Here is a 16,870-nt window from a genome sequence, read left to right on the forward strand (position 1 = left end):
TGTTCTAGTGTGCTGTGCCCCGTGGTGCAGCACACTATCCAGCACAGTGTTTGCTCTAGTGTGCTGTGCTCTGTGGTGCAGCACACTGTCTAGCACAGTGTTTGTTCTAGTGCGCTGTGCTCTTTGGTGCAGCACACTGTCTAGCACAGTGTTTGTTCTAGTGCGCTGTGCTCCGTGGTGCAGCACACTGTCCAGCACAGTGTTTGTTCTAGTGCGCTGTGCTCTTTGGTGCAGCACACTGTCTAGCACAGTGTTTGTTCTAGTGCGCTGTGCTCCGTGGTGCAGCACACTGTGAAGCACAGTGTTTCTTCTGGTGCGCTGTGCTCCGTGGTGCAGCACACTGTCCAGCACAGTGTTTCTTCTAGTGCGCTGTGCTCCGTGGTATAGTGCGCTGTGCTCCGTGGTGCAGCACACTGTCCAGCACAGTGTTTGTTCTAGTGTGCTGTGCTCTTTGGTGCAGCACACTGTCCAGCACAGTGTTTGGTCTAGCTCGCTGTGCTCCGTGGTGCAGCACACTGTCCAGCACAGTGTTTCTTCTAGTGCGCTGTGCTCCGTGGTATAGTGCGCTGTGCTCCGTGGTGCAGCACACTGTCCAGCACAGTGTTTGTTCTAGTGTGCTGTGCTCTTTGGTGCAGCACACTGTCCAGCACAGTGTTTGTTCTAGCTCGCTGTGCTCCGTGGTGCAGCACACTGTCCAGCACAGTGTTTCTTCTAGTGCGCTGTGCGCCGTGGTATAGTGCGCTGTGCTCCGTGGTGCAGCACAGTGTCCAGCACAGTGTTTGTTCTAGCTCGCTGTGCTCCGTGGTGCAGCACACTGTCCAGCACAGTGTTTGTTCTAGTGCCCTGTGCCCCATGATGCAGCACATTGTCCAGCACAGTGTTTGTTCTAGTGCACTGTGCTCTTTGGTGCAGCATACTTTCCAGCACAGTGTTTGTTCTAGCTCGCTGTGCTCCGTGGTGCAGCACACTGTCCAGCACAGTGTTTCTTCTAGTGTGCTGTGCTCCGTGGTATAGTGTGCTGTGCTCCGTGGTGCAGCACAGTGTTTGTTCTGGTGCGCTGTGCTCCGTGGTGCAGCACACTGTCCAGCACAGTGTTTCTTCTAGTGTGCTGTGCTCCGTGGTATAGTGTGCTGTGCTCCGTGGTGCAGCACAGTGTTTGTTCTAGTGCACTGTGCCCCGTGGTGCAGCACACTATCCAGCACAGTGTTTGCTCTAGTGCGCTGTGCTCTTTGGTGCAGCACACTGTCTAGCACAGTGTTTGTTCTAGTGCGCTGTGCTCTTTGGTGCAGCACACTGTCTAGCACAGTGTTTGTTCTAGTGTGCTGTGTCCGTGGTGCAGCACACTGTCCAGCACAGTGTTTGTTCTAGTGCGCTGTGCTCTTTGGTGCAGCACACTGTCTAGCACAGTGTTTGTTCTAGTGCGCTGTGCTCCGTGGTATAGTGCGCTGTGCTCCGTGGTGCAGCACACTGTCCAGCACAGTGTTTGTTCTAGTGTGCTGTGCTCTTTGGTGCAGCACACTGTCCAGCACAGTGTTTGTTCTAGTGCGCTGTGCTCTTTGGTGCAGCACACTGTCTAGCACAGTGTTTGTTCTAGTGCGCTGTGCTCTTTGGTGCAGCACATTGTCTAGCACAGTGTTTGTTCTAGTGCGCTGTGCTCCGTGGTGCAGCACACTGTCCAGCACAGTGTTTCTTCTGGTGCGCTGTGCTCCGTGGTGCAGCTCACTGTCCAGCACAGTGTTTCTTCTAGTGCGCTGTGCTCCGTGGTATAGTGTGCTGTGCTCCGTGGTGCAGCACACTGTCCAGCACAGTGTTTGTTCTAGCTCGCTGTGCTCCGTGGTGCAGCACACTGTCCAGCACAGTGTTTGTTCTAGTGCGCTGTGCCCCATGGTGTAGCACATTGTCCAGCACAGTGTTTGTTCTAGTGCGCTGTGCTCTTTGGTGCAGCATACTGTCCAGCACAGTGTTTGTTCTAGCTCGCTGTGCTCCGTGGTGCAGCACACTGTCCAGCACAGTGTTTCTTCTGGTGCGCTGTGCTCTGTGGTGCAGCACACTGTCCATTTCAGTGTTTCTTCTAGTGTGCTGTGCTCCGTGGTATAGTGTGCTGTGCTCCATGGTGCAGCACAGTGTTTGTTCTAGTGCGCTGTGCCCCGTGGTGCAGCACACTATCCAGCACAGTGTTTGCTCTAGTGTGCTGTGCTCTTTGGTGCAGCACACTGTCTAGCACAGTGTTTGTTCTAGTGTGCTGTGCTCCGTGGTGCAGCACACTGTCCAGCACAGTGTTTGTTCTAGTGCGCTGTGCTCTTTGGTGCAGCACACTGTCTAGCACAGTGTTTGTTCTAGTGCGCTGTGCTCCGTGGTGAAGCACACTATCCAGCATAGTGTTTCTTCTGGTGCGCTGTGCTCTGTGGTGCAGCACACTGTCCAGCACAGTGTTTCTTCTAGTGCGCTGTGCTCCGTGGTATAGTGCGCTGTGCTCCGTGGTGCAGCACACTGTCCAGCACAGTGTGTGTTCTAGTGTGCTGTGCTCTTTGGTGCAGCACACTGTCCAGCACAGTGTTTGTTCTAGCTCGCTGTGCTCCGTGGTGCAGCACACTGTCCAGCACAGTGTTTCTTCTAATGTGCTGTGCTCCGTGGTATAGTGCGCTGTGCTCCGTGGTGCAGCACACTGTCCAGCACAGTGTTTGTTCTAGTGTGCTGTGCTCTTTGGTGCAGCACACTGTCCAGCACAGTGTTTGTTCTAGCTCGCTGTGCTCCGTGGTGCAGCACACTGTCCAGCACAGTGTTTGTTCTAGCTCGCTGTGCTCCATGGTGTAGCACACTGTCCAGCATAGTGTTTGTTCTAGAGCGCTGTGCCCCATGGTGCAGCACATTGTCCAGCACAGTGTTTGTTCTAGTGCGCTGTGCTCCGTGGTGCAGCACACTGTCCAGCACAGTGTTTCTTCTGGTGCGCTGTGTTCCGTGGTGCAGCACACTGTCCAGCACAGTGTTTCTTCTAGTTCGCTGTGCTCCGTGGTATAGTGCGCTGTGCTCCGTGGTGCAGCACACTGTCCAGCACAGTGTTTGTTCTAGCTCGCTGTGCTCCGTGGTGCAGCACACTGTCCAGCACAGTGTTTCTTCTGGTGCGCTGTGCTCTCTGGTGCAGCACACTGTCCAGCACAGTGTTTCTTCTAGTGTGCTGTGCTCCGTGGTATAGTGTGCTGTGCTCCGTGGTGCAGCACAGTGTTTTTTCTAGTGCGCTGTGCCCCGTGGTGCAGCACACTATCCAGCACAGTGTTTGCTCTAGTGCGCTGTGCTCTTTGGTGCAGCACACTGTCTAGCACAGTGTTTGTTCTAGTGCGCTGTGCTCCGTGGTGCAGCACACTGTCTAGCACTGTGTTTGTTCTAGTGCGCTGTGCTCTTTGGTGCAGCACACTGTCTAGCACAGTGTTTGTTCTAGTGCGCTGTGCTCCGTGGTGCAGCACACTGTCCAGCATAGTGTTTCTTCTGGTGCGCTGTGCTCCGTGGTGCAGCACACTGTCCAGCACAGTGTTTCTTCTAGTGCGCTGTGCTCCGTGGTATAGTGCGCTGTGCTCCGTGGTGCAGCACACTGTCCAGCACAGTGTGTGTTCTAGTGTGCTGTGCTCTTTGGTGCAGCACACTGTCCAGCACAGTGTTTCTTCTAGTGCGCTGTGCTCCGTCGTATAGTGCGCTGTGCTCCGTGGTGCAGCACACTGTCCAGCACAGTGTGTGTTCTAGTGTGCTGTGCTCCGTGGTGCAGCACACTGTCCAGCACAGTGTTTCTTCTAGTGCGCTGTGCTCCGTCGTATAGTGCGCTGTGCTCCGTGGTGCAGCACACTGTCCAGCACAGTGTTTGTTCTAGCTCGCTGTGCTCCGTGGTGCAGCACACTGTCCAGCACAGTGTTTATTCTAGTGCGCTGTGCCCCATGGTGCAGCACATTGTCCAGCACAGTGTTTGTTCTAGTGCGCTGTGCTCTTTGGTGCAGCATACTGTCCAGCACAGTGTTTGTTCTAGCTCGCTGTGCTCCGTGGTGCAGCACACTGTCCAGCACAGTGTTTCTTCTGGTGCGCTGTGCTCCGTGGTGCAGCACAATGTCCAGCACAGTGTTTCTTCTAGTGTGCTGTGCTCCGTGGTATAGTGTGCTGTGCTCCATGGTGCAGCACAGTGTTTGTTCTAGTGCGCTGTGCCCCGTGGTGCAGCACACTATCCAGCACAGTGTTTGCTCTAGTGCGCTGTGCTCTTTGGTGCAGCACACTGTCTAGCACAGTGTTTATTCTAGTGCGCTGTGCTCCATGGTGCAGCACACTGTCCAGCACAGTGTTTCTTCTGGTGCGCTGTGCTCCGTGGTGCAGCACACTATCCAGCACAGTGTTTGCTCTAGTGCGCTGTGCTCTTTGGTGCAGCACACTGTCTAGCACAGTGTTTATTCTAGTGCGCTGTGCTCCATGGTGCAGCACACTGTCCAGCACAGTGTTTCTTCTAGTGCGCTGTGCTCCGTGGTATAGTGCGCTGTGCTCCGTGGTGCAGCACACTGTCCAGCACAGTGTTTGTTCTAGCTCGCTGTGCTCCGTGGTGCAGCACACTGTCCATCACAGTGTTTCTTCTAGTGCGCTGTGCTCCGTGGTATAGTGTGCTGTGCTCTGTGGTGCAGCACAATGTCCAGTACAGTGTTTGTTCTAGCTCGCTGTGCTCCGTGGTGCAGCACACTGTCCAGCACGTTGTTTCTTCTGGTGCGCTGTGCTCCGTGGTGCAGCACACTGTCCAGCACAATGTTTCTTCTAGAGCGCTGTGCTCCGTGGTGCAGCACACTGTCCAGCACAGTGTTTGTTCTAGTGCGCTGTGCTGTTTGGTGCAGCACACTGTCCAGCACAGTGTTTGTTCTAGCTCGCTGTGCTCCATGGTGCAGCACACTGTCCAGCACAGTGTTTGTTCTAGTGTGCTGTGCTTTGTGGTGCAGCACACTGTCCAGCACAGTGTTTGTTCTAGTGCACTGTGCTCAGTGGTGCAGCACACTGTCTAGCACAGTGGGGTATTGTAGTGCACTGTGCTCTTTGGTGCAGCACACTGTCCAGCACAGTGTTTATTGTAGTGCACTGTGCTCTGTGATGCAGCACACTGTGTAGCACAGTGTTTGTTCTAGTGTACTGTGCTCTGCAGTGCAGCATGCTCTCTAGTACAGTGTTTGTTCTTTTCTACTGTGCTCTGTAGTGCAGCACACTGTCCAGTACAGTGTTCTTTCTACCTCCAGGTTCTGTCTAATGCAGTGTGTGCTCCTAAGTACAGTGTGTGGTGCAGTGTGGTATGCTGTTTGGTGTAGTGTAATGTCTAGTACTGTGCTGTGTTTACTGGAGTCTTGTTCCTGGTACAATGTCCTGTCTAAAACTGTGTGCTGGCCCCAGTGTGAGGTGTACTGTAGATTGTGCTGTGTGATGCAGTGTACTATGTAGCACAATAGCCTGTCTGTTGCAGTGTTCTTTGTAGTGCAGTGTGCTGTTGGTGTAGTGTGCATACTAGTGCAAAATCAGCTGGCATGGGCAGTGCTTTCTGCAGTACAGCGTGTTGCCTACTGCAGTTTGCTTGCTAAGCAGTGCACTGACTAGAACAGTGTGCTGTCTAGCACAGTGTACCGAGTTATACACTGCATTGCCTAATATAGTGTTCAGACCAGTACTCTGCATGTTTATTGTAGTGTTCCACCTAGAATAGTATGCTGTCTAGCACTGTGTGTTTGCTTAATACAGTGCCTAATATCATTTATGGTGTATCACTGTGTTCTGCACTGTCAGTTTGGTGTGTAGTGAAATCTACCTATGTAGCACAGTATGCTGTCTAGAGCTCTGTGTTGGCCTCAGTGTGTCGTGTATTATAGTGTGCTGTACTGTAGAATGTCCTATCCATGTAATGCACTTTGCTGATTGGTGCACAGTGTGGTCCAGATGAATGTCCGGTTTGGTGAAATGAGATCACTAGTGCAGTGTGCCGTCTCATGCAGTGGGCTATTGAAAAGAATGTGCTGTATGGTGTAGTTTATATCTAATGCAGTGAACAGTGCAGTTCATGCCATAGTTGCAGTGTTCCTGCTACAATAACAATGTTCTGTAAGTGGCCCTGCTGCTCTTGCAGAATTGGATTCAATTTATCATATGCTATACACAGCAAATGTTACAGCTTTTGTTTGCATTAAATCTCTAATTCTGAATCTCTTCTCTGCAGTGATGGTGACTCTGGATCCTGACACAGCTCATCCACAGCTCCTCCTGTCTGAGTGGGGGAGACGTGTGAGTGACACAGACACATGGCAGCCCCTGCTGGACACCCCCAAGAGATTCACCTACTACCACTGTGTGCTGGGGAGCGAGGGTTTCACCTCTGGCAGACATTACTGGGAGGTGCAGCTGTTAAATGTGTGTGGCGGGTGGAATTTTGGGGTTGCAGCAGAGACTGTGAACAGGACAGAGCGGATGAGAATGGCACCTGATGGGGGAGTCTGGGCTGTGCGAGGGTGTATTTGTGACTACACAGCTCTCACCTACCCACGGACCCCTCTGTCCCCTCGTGAGAATCCCCTGAAGCTGGGAGTGTATCTGGACTACGAGGGGGGACGGCTGTCCCTGTACAATGCTCACTCCATGGAGCTTCTCTACACCTTCCCTCGGGCCCCCTTCACACAGAGGCTCTTCCCCTTCTTCCGTCTATGGGAAGGAGCCGAGGTTAGTGTGAGAGCTGCAGAGAGCTTCAGCCCTTCATCCTCCCCGCCCCTTGTCACAGAGGCTCTTCCCTACTTCTATCTCTACTGGGGAGGAGTGGAGCTGAGGCTGGTGTGAGAGCTGCAGAGAGCTTCAGCCCTTCATCCTCCCCGCCCCTTGTCACAGAGGCTCTTCCCTACTTCTGTCTCTACTGGGGAGGAGCGGAGCTGAGGCTCGTGTGAGAGCAGCAGCCCCTTCCACCCACCCCGGCAGCAGAGTGGAGGCTGGTGTGACAAACCTGCCCCACATACACAACAGTAGAGCTGAGGCTGGTGTGGGGGGGGGGGGTTGCTGACAGCTTCAGCCGTTCCGCTCCTCTTATAAATAAGTGACCCTCCTGTAAACACCAAGACAAGTGTGTGCGCATCTTCCACCCTCCCTTCCTCTTTGAAACAGCGAACGTGATAAAAATATGCCCCGGAGTACAAGCCTCCATTGCTTACCCTTTAAAGGGCGCCTCTGCTCCAGCAGTTTACAGCTGGATTGTTGCCATGGTGCCAGAGACAGGGAGGAGTCTGCGAGAGGGCGGGCTGTCAGCAGTGGTGAAACAGAGCTGGTTGGGGTGTAACATTATGAAGGTGCTGGAGCATTCACATTATCAATAAAAATTATGACACTTACAGATAATGAAATAACATGCACTATGAATTAAAATGAAAACGTGTGGGTTTGAGAAATGTACTTACATTGGTGGCAGCCATAACGTCGTTGACATTTAATAAATAACTGTTTAATAAAAATGTTTTTTGACTTCTTATAATTAAATGCCCTGAAAAATGAATATTAAAATGAACTTACATGATTTATTGTGTTTAACTGTAAAATTAAATGCTTATTAAAATATGGGCCATCACGGAGAGGCCTAAAGCTAACTCTACCTTTTAAAATGCTTGCGCAATGTTTTTGTGTCTCATCAGTCTCTAGAAAGTACATTGTCCATTCTTCACATATTGCTCACCTCATGTAATATTATAAATGTTTAGAAACTGATTCTTTGAGTATCCTGTGTGAAACTCACACACTGTGGAAAAGTTATGTTCTTATGCTGTAACATTTGTCTTCATGGCTGACCCAGGAACAATAGTCTTCAGTGCTCATGTATAACCTGCAACAAATGTATTCTGCTGTGGAAACTGGTGACTGTAGTGCGAGGAGATGATCCAATCATGAATGGAGAAAATGAAAAGATACTTCTGAGAATGTGGAGTAGTTTTAATTGGCTGTGACCTAAACCACCCCATAGACTGACCAATAGAAACTTAGCTAGTTGCTTCCTAGGTATTTAACATAGCAAATTCAAGTGATGTAGGGGCAGTTCTTCTCTTATTCTGTTAGCAAAATGATGTATTCCTGTTTTTCTTAGCTCTTTGCCTATGATTCTATCAGTTCAGATACATTAAGGCCAAACTTTACTGAACTGTTCCCTAATGTTCCATTGTCCAATGAAGAAGACCAGAAAATGCTCCGCTGATGAAGACATCACTGCTTGCTGAATTCATTTAGGAGAGGTTTAACCAAATGGCCATTTGTCTTTCTTGCATGATTTCTGTGTTTTCTCCTTTTAGGAAAACCCAGCCGCTATTTTTGACTAGCGCCATAGTCAGATGTTTTCCAAATACATTTTTGTCTTCTTTTCCTTTTGCATGAAGTCCAAACATGCTTATCAAATCTGATTAACAGTTAAGGATGTCATATTCTAAATATGATTGTCTCACATATAATTGATTGTGTTGTTTCATCTTCGCTAACTAAATGTATTCTGTGTCTATCGTTCAAGTGCTATTGTTGTTACTCTGTATGGCGGCTCTTGAATGTTTAATGATGAATATTCTGTGTAAACTGAGAGTCTTCCGTAAATTTGGTCAGCCTGTGTTATTCATGTACTTATATCATTTGGTCTTGCGTTTGATTTACATGATCTTAGCATTGTTAATCTAGGGCAATAAATATTTGAACTTTACTAAACTGGTGTGGTGATTCATGTCCACATGGGTCGTGGGGCGGATAAATTACTGACTCCAATATTGAAAGTGATGTTATTTGATTTGATCTTATTTGTTGTGGATTGTTGACATGGTATATTACTCCTATCTGAGCGAAAAGATTTGTGTCGACCTCTAAGGGCAATTGATGGTTACCCTATACCTGTCACCTTATGGAAAATAACTAAAGCAATATAAGGTTGGACACACCCACAATTCTGGTAGCAGACAAGGATGGTTATGTCTCAATAGGAGAGTACCATGTTTACGTCTCATTAGGAGGGTGCCATCTGATGATTTTTCTAATCAGGAAATTTGGTTTTGCCAGTGATTGTTGAAAAATTTGGAATTTTGAAATTTGGATTTACCAATGCTTGTTTGGAGATGTTTCCAGTGTTCCTAGTGCGATTTGTGTTTGGGATAGGGTTTGCGCTTGCACTGCTTTAGGACCCTGCATGGTCCAACACTCCAGAGTATTGAGTATTAAACAAGTGTCTCATGCACACTAGGTTGTTGTTGTTGTAACTTGTCTGTTTAGTGGTCAATCAGGCCAAATAGTATTTTTAGTGTGCGTGCTAAGGGCGTGTAGTTTGACAGGTACATGGTGATTCCTGAGCGCAGGGAGGATCTGGTATTAGTCAAGGGTGAAATTTGCAGGTCGAATTTTACTTATGCATGTGAGAAAGCTGAAGTCGAATGAGTACCTGCCAGAGCTAAAATTCCGTAAAATTCCGTAAAGCTTCTGAGGTGACTGTGTTCCCTACCTGTAGTAAGCAGACAAGTTTGTGTGTTGATTTTTCTTTGGTGCTCGCAATATTTTGCATTTGTTTTCGTGTGAATCGAGTTTTGGAAGGCAAGCTGCTGTGTGAGTGTGATGTCACTGTGTTCGTGCTGGGATTGGTCGGTAGGTGAGAAGGAGCCGCAAACAGATGGGTGGACAACTGTGAAGTGTTATTGGTTGAGAGAGGCAAGCAAAACGGATTTTGGGATTCAATTACTTCCTGTCTTGAATTTAAATTGTAGTTTTAAGCCTGAAGATGAAATTTTCCAAAGCGTTAAAGAGTGCGCTTAGGGGAGATGCTTTTATTCCAGTTAGAATAGGAGAAATTGTCCCACCAGAAGGTACACCTGCATATATCATGATGGAAGAGAAAAGTACTGCACCATGTATTTGCTTAAAACAATGGTGCAAAATCACATTGAAGCAAGGGAGCTTAGTGTTTCCTGTCTATGGAACTTTTAACATGAGAATTTTAGAAAATTTGAGAAGAATGCTCTATGACTTAAAGCCCCTCCCGAGACCAGTACGATTTGAAGCTTTAGCCATTTGGTGATTAGTGGCCAGACAACAAAAGAAATTCAGATTTGAGAGGAGAATGAGAAAGGTTGAGAAGACATTAGCAGAGGCAAGGTGAGACAGTGAACACAAATTGTGGAGAACTGAAACTTTACAGGGTATTGGGATGTTTCCTGCAGTTACACACGAAAAAGAGGCAGTGTTAAACAAAAGATCAAGAAAAAGAATAAAGACTCTTCTGAAGAAGAGGTGTCGAAGTCAGATAAGGCTAGGAAATCATTGACTTATGATGATGAATAAAATGATGATGAGTTTATAATGAGTGATTGAGAAGTCGTCCTCCACCATATGCAGCACAAGAGACAAGTCCAGGTTCTAGCACTGGTCCAAGTGCTCCAGTACCAGTTGTAGTAGCACAGAGTAAAGTACAGGTTACAACTAATGTTCCTATTATAACTGTAACCCAGACACCTATGACTCAGGTTGCCCTACCTGTAGTCTATCCTACAATTCCTGTTGTAAGTTCTGCACCAAGCATAACAGTGCCAGTGTTACACCCACCACAGATGTCACAGACTTACCAGAATCCAGTGATGGTTTAGATGGAGTCTACAGCTAATTAAATGACTTCAATGGAAGCACAGACAATGCAGAGGTGACAATACCATTGTGACAATATCACAGTCTAATTTTTCAATGCTGTCAGGTCAGAGTTCTGGAGTAATTTACTCAACAAATCAGAATGTTCAACCATGCCCAGAAGCTTTAACAGTGCCTGTTACTATAGGTCCTGTTGTACCATTGTTTGCCCAGGGATTTAATGAGAATAATGTACAGAATCTTTTTAATTCAAATGCAGAAATGGAGAGACTCAGGCCCTCATTAGAACCCTGGCGGTCGGTGTTAAAGCGGCGGTAATACCGCCAACAGGCCGGCGGAAAAAAAAATGGAATCATGACCATGGCGGAAACTGGCAACATAGATAGCCACTTTAACACTCCGACCGCCACAGCGGTAGAAACAAACACTGCGACGGTAACCGCCAACCGACAGGCGGAACACAAGGTTCCGCCCACTGTTTTACAACACGCCTATCCGACACCTTTTCCGGGGCGGTACCAACGCCATCAAAATCATGGCGGAAACAGGACTTGGAACTGAAACACTTTACGAACAGCCAGGATGCCTTGGAGCCCTAACTACAGGTCCTGCCCATGCTGGTCTACCTCCTCTTGTATCAGGAGCAGCAAAGACGCCGGCGACGACTACGGTGAGTACTGCACCTAGCATCATCATCATCATCATCAAAAGTACTTTATTCGATTGAATTTAACAATCATAAAAGTCATTATACATAAAAGCAATATTCAAGAAAGAGCGAATACTAAAATACATATAAATATAAATATGAGTACAACCAGATAAGAGAATAAAAGAGGTTAAAAAGGGTTAATAAACAGTTTAGTTAAAACAGGTAAGGTGGTCTCAGATATAACGCTTAAAAATCTCACTCATTTGCCTCAAGGTATAATCTGGCCTTAATCACTGAACCCAGGAATAAGGCTAATCCATTGCAAACCACGATAGATAGGAGGGACAGAAGATACAGAAAAGCTGGACGACATTGTTTAAAATGCATTAATTTTAGAAATGGTATCTCAAACATTTTCCTAGAGGTTGAATAATATTTACAAAAGAGGAGTGTATGCATTGTATTTTGATCAGATACATTATCGCAAGGGCATTTTTCCAGTTGTGGAGACCAGTCATTAATCAAGGGAAAACTAACAAGGCGATGAAAAGACTCTAGTCTCAAACGCATAAGGACAAACCGATGTCTTGGGTTCAGAACATTACATAAATATGGTTCCATACCTTTCGTTTGCTGTATCATATGGTTTCTCCTAACACTATATTTATTTGCCTCTACATCCCATCTCGATTCGGCCAGGTAGGTGAGGCAAGTGTTTTTCAAGTCTTTCCTGGAGATTGTTTTAATTTTATCTGGGAGTAAAATACAGCTCGGGGTGGCCCAATTTAACAAAAAAATTCTTTATGTAGTTTAACCATGGGATTTTGAGCGAGTAAGTAAGTGCTAGAGCATCTGCTATGATGGCCCTGTTCAGCCTCGCAGGATCAGAGGTCCATACTTTATGCCAAAGTAAAATTGGTTGGACACGAATAAGATCTGTAAGATATGTTACTCCCGTTTCTGAGTGGCATACTAGTGTTGAGGTTGATTTCGGGACGCTTAAGACTGTTTTCAGAAAAGCGTTTTCAGTCAGCTGTAAGGTATTGCAGTCCCGATAACCCCAAAGTCCTGCCCCATACAATGCTACTGAGATGCATTTCACATTGTAGAGAGTCGTCATATCCTTAGCAGTTACTCTCCCCACCCTTTTAGAGAAGTTTTTTATCGCCATAACGGTTTTTGTAAATAGCAGTTTTCTCGCTTTTATAGCTTGTACCCATGTGCCTTTATCATCGAACGTGATGCCTAAGTACGAGAATGTCCCTGTATCGGCTAATTTTGCGCCTTTTAACTCAATGTGACAATTCTTTGTGCGAGTTCTGCGGTATGTCATTGAAAAGGTTTTAGTGTGATTAATTTTAAGACCCAAGGCATCCATACAATTATCAAAGGTTGTTACTAATCCTTGCAGGGCCACTGGGGTACGGGCCATCAGAACAGCGCCATCCGCATACAGGAGCGCCAGGATCTTCTGAGGGCCTACTTGTGGGAGATTGCTGCAGGCATCTGATAGAGCCCCCTCTAAGCTGTTAATATATAGGGCGAACAGTAGGGGAGCTAGCACACAGCCTTCACGCACTCCTCGTTCAATGGGAAAAGATAAAGTGCATTCCCCCTGGCGCCCATAGCGAGCCTTGGCATTTGCTCCAGCGTACAGTTCCCTAATAAAGTGGACTATGGTAGTGTCAACCCCCATATCCAGCAGGATAGACCACAATTTTGAATGCACCACGCAGTCAAATGCGGAGGTCAGATCGACAAACGCAAGATATAGGGCTCCGGGCTTGGCCCTTGTATATTTACAAAGTATGATCTCTAGGTTAAGAGCCTGTTCCGTTGTCCCTATGCCAGCCCTAAACCCATATTGTAAATCAGACAGGATATGGTTTTCCTCTGACCAGTCTTGCAATCTATTTAGAATGATACGTCCCGCAATCTTTGCAAGTGTATCGAGCAATGAAATGGGACGATAACATACGGGATTGTGGCGATCTCCCTTTTTATAGATTGGAATAATTATAGACTCAGCCCAGGCTGAGATGAAAGCTGTTGAACAGCAGGCGCGTAGCACCTGCGTCAATAGTGGGCCCCAGAGTGACACATTAGATTTGTAGATGTCAACTGGGACTCCATCTGGGCCTGGGGCTTTTCCGCTTTTGCTTGCATTAATGGCGTCAGTGACCTCAGTTAGAGTAAATGGTGAGATAATGGCATGAGAGTCTAATTTGGGGAGATTTGTTTCCAATACCAGATTTTCTGAGGAATATATGGCAGAGAAGAAAGCAGCCCAGTCTTCTTCCGTGGTGGCAATTTCAATTTTTGGTGTTTTTCCATCACATAGGAGCGGGGAATTCACAATTTTCCAGAATTTAACATTATCATTCCGGAGGCTTGCATCGTGAAGGGATTGCCATGCCTCATTTTTTAGGTTCTGTTTTCTTTTCTTTTTGGCGTTTTTATACTCCTTCCTCTTTAGACTTATTTGGCGTTTATCCGGGTTTTGTAGGTGTAGGTAGGATTTTAAATTCTTACAGGCTTGTGTGCATTCAGCGTCAAACCAGCCTTTATCCTCCTTCGGTCTCGATTTACTAAAACTTGCTTTAAGGAACTGTTTTATACCAGCAGTAATTACGGTAAAGGCTTTAATGCAATCTCGTGGACTCGTGTTGTCTGCGAGGCAAATATAAAATTCTTTGGAATAATTAGTCATTAGTCGTTTCATAAAACCTGTGGGTTCAATCTCTGACCACCGGATAGTATAGCCGTTTCTTGCTCCCAATTCAATATTTTCTACTACCTCTTCCATTTCCCTATGTTTGGGAGTATGTTGGGGAAGTGTGAGGCCTACGATTTGAGGGTTATGGTTGCTAAATGTAGTATCTTGAATATTATAATCGAGTACATAAGGAAGAAGATTATTAGAAAATAAAATAAAATCAATTATCGTATTGGCATGCCTACCATTAAAAGTGGGCTTCAATTGTGGTCTACCATGGGTCAGACTATTGCACAAGATAAGGTCAAAACTAAATAAAACTTAATTCAACAAATTGCCTGGATTATTGTTTATGAAGTGTAATGGGTCATCATCGCCATCAGGGGCATAAGGGCAGAGACCCTTAATCGTTCGAGGACACAAATGTGTATTAAAATCGCCTCCCCACACGATATAGGACTGTTTATTTGAAGAATCACAAGCTCGATCTATATCGTCCTGAAGGAGATTAAGTACTGATCGAAAGTCTTGAAGGGGTACATTATTATAGAAATTAATGACCACCAATTGTGCAATATTTTTTAAATCACATGTAACCACTTGATAAAACATATTAGAAGTTAAAACAATGTCCTTGATTATATCACACTTATTAGAAATAAAGGTACACAAACCGCCCTTAGCCCTGCCCCGTGCAGAAGGAACGGCAGGAGTATGTAGTGTCCTATAGCCATTTATGTGAATAGGATTCACAGACCAGGTCTCTTGAAGACACACCCACGGAAAACGCTGATATATTCTGACCAGACCTCATTCTCCACTTTAGATCGGAGGCCTGCCACATTCCAAAATAGAAATGAAAAGTGGTCTCTATGCATTTTTTTAACCTGCCCCACAGGGAGCTTATCGATTGCCTGAGTTTCCCTGGGATGATGTTGCTTTCTTTACGTGCGGAAGGAGTCAGTGCACAAGTAGGGAATTTTTTTGGCGGGGCTCTTGGAAACAGTTCATCTTTAACAAAGTGTCTGAGGGAAGGTTCCATGTCCAATCGTTCTTCTCCAGGGTCTGCTGCCAGGCTGTCAGCGCCCAGTTGGGCGGAGTCTAGTGCTTCTATAGGGTGCTTGAGCCTGGGAGGTTCCTTATCAGGTGATAGTCAATCTGCATCTTCCAGGCTGAGCCCCCAAAATCTATTCACAGTAGGGATCGTGTATTGCGACTCAGGCCTGTTTCTTTGATCCTCAAGACAAAGGCCAGGACCGTCATGGCCTGTGGTGCTCGTTAAAAAAAAACCAAAGGAAGCAGGGCAATGCCATGATCAGTAATCTGCTGTGGGCAGCATAGGAGTTTTAAATGAAAGAACTACGCAGTCGCCCCTAAATATTTTGTGGTTTCTACCCACCCATTTCACCCTTCTAACAATCTTAATGTCTTCAAAAAGTTTATTTGTCGAGCCAGGTTTCAGACGGCTTGCAATCCAATTCAGGGGCCTTGTTCCTCAAGGCTGCCCATGATTCCCCCTGTGCTCCAGATAAATTGGGAACGTTGGCAAGGACTACCACATAGGGGGTTGCTGCAGGCGGGAAGTTAAGTATGTCTCTCCCCATTGAATGGCTGCCCTGATAAACTTTAGGAATATTTATGTGTTCCCCACTTTTTAGGGCCATTTTATGAGGTTGGGCATTACCAATTCTATCGGGTAAAACACGAGAATCGACTTGTCTTTGGGTGATCTGGGGAGTGGGTGGTAGAATCTGATGCGTTGGAGGGGAGCTAGCATTAGGGTTAATGTCGCCAAGATGCCGAATAGTTGAGACTGGTAGGTTTATAGATTGTGGCTTCAATGATTTAAGCAGATAGTCCAGATAGTTTTGGATAAGTGCGTTAGGTTGGGCTTCCAGAGAGCCAGATCTAATATTAACAGGCGGCTCTTGTCCGGGTACTATGTCCTTCCTTGCTAATTGGGGTTTCCTTTTGCGTTTTGGCGAGGGTGGATGGTCATCAGCATCTGAAATAAAATCAATTGTGTCTTGAATACAACCGTTTATACTTTTAGTCTGGATTCCACTTTCAAAAAGCTTTGCCGAGTAATCAGGAGTTATTGCTAGTGAGGGGGGATTAGGGGGAACTAGTGACCTATTCTGGGTGAGTATTTTTCCTTCGACATTAGTGATCTGTTTGTCAATTTCCCCCATAGCTCCTGAGATAAATTTCAATATTGACGTATGATTTTTTTGAGACGAAATATCATTTGCGCTAGATTGCTTCCTTTTTCCCATTGTTACTGACTGCCTTAGGCATAGGAGTTCTATAGTGGTTGGCTACGGGATAAGAGTTCTTCTCAAGGGGTATGGTAGCTAGCGTTTGTTTATAGGGAAGTGGAGACAAAGAAAATTAAATGGATTTATCCCAGTGTTTGGAAGTTTTTTTTGCGGAAGGAAAAAGGTGCAGGCTATGAAAGAATAATCGCAGGGAGTCAAGGAAGAAGGATGCAGTACCTGTTTAGAGTCTTACGAACCAAGTCCTGAGTTCACGAAGCGGGAGCGCTGTGTTGATTTTAAAGGGCTCCTGCCCTTTCACAGGGCGCCTGGCATCTCCTCCTCGGCCCCCAAGTGGTTTCAAAGCGCGTCCCGCGAAGCGGGAGCGCTGTGTTGATTTTAAAGGGCTCCTGCCCTTTCACAAGGTGCCTGGTGTCTCCTCCTCGGCCCCCAGGGGTTTCAAGCGCATCCCTAGCACACAGGGGAGGGTGGGAGGGCAAAGAGAGTGACACACACACGCAACACGCAACATCCCCACCCTCACCCGGAACACCATACACACAATTACATGCAGCAACATTACATATACACCCCGTCAACCCCTGGAAGAACGCAAGGACAAAA

At 46.7% G+C, this 16,870-nt stretch overlaps 1 protein-coding gene across 1 annotated transcript in view; it reads left to right on the forward strand.

The window, feature by feature from the left end:
- LOC138301383 (E3 ubiquitin-protein ligase TRIM11-like) overlaps nucleotides 1–8,703 on the forward strand; it is a 194,872-nt gene extending 186,169 nt beyond the window's left edge. The window contains exon 6 of the mRNA XM_069241818.1: nucleotides 6,212–8,703. Coding sequence (XP_069097919.1) covers nucleotides 6,212–6,822 — 611 coding nt within the window. The 3' untranslated portion in view covers nucleotides 6,823–8,703. The remainder of the gene's footprint in view (nucleotides 1–6,211) is intronic.
- Nucleotides 8,704–16,870: the final 8,167 nt, after the last annotated feature.

The sequence above is a fragment of the Pleurodeles waltl genome, chromosome 6 (assembly GCF_031143425.1).
Source record: "Pleurodeles waltl isolate 20211129_DDA chromosome 6, aPleWal1.hap1.20221129, whole genome shotgun sequence".
NCBI classification, from domain to species: Eukaryota; Metazoa; Chordata; class Amphibia; order Caudata; family Salamandridae; genus Pleurodeles; species Pleurodeles waltl.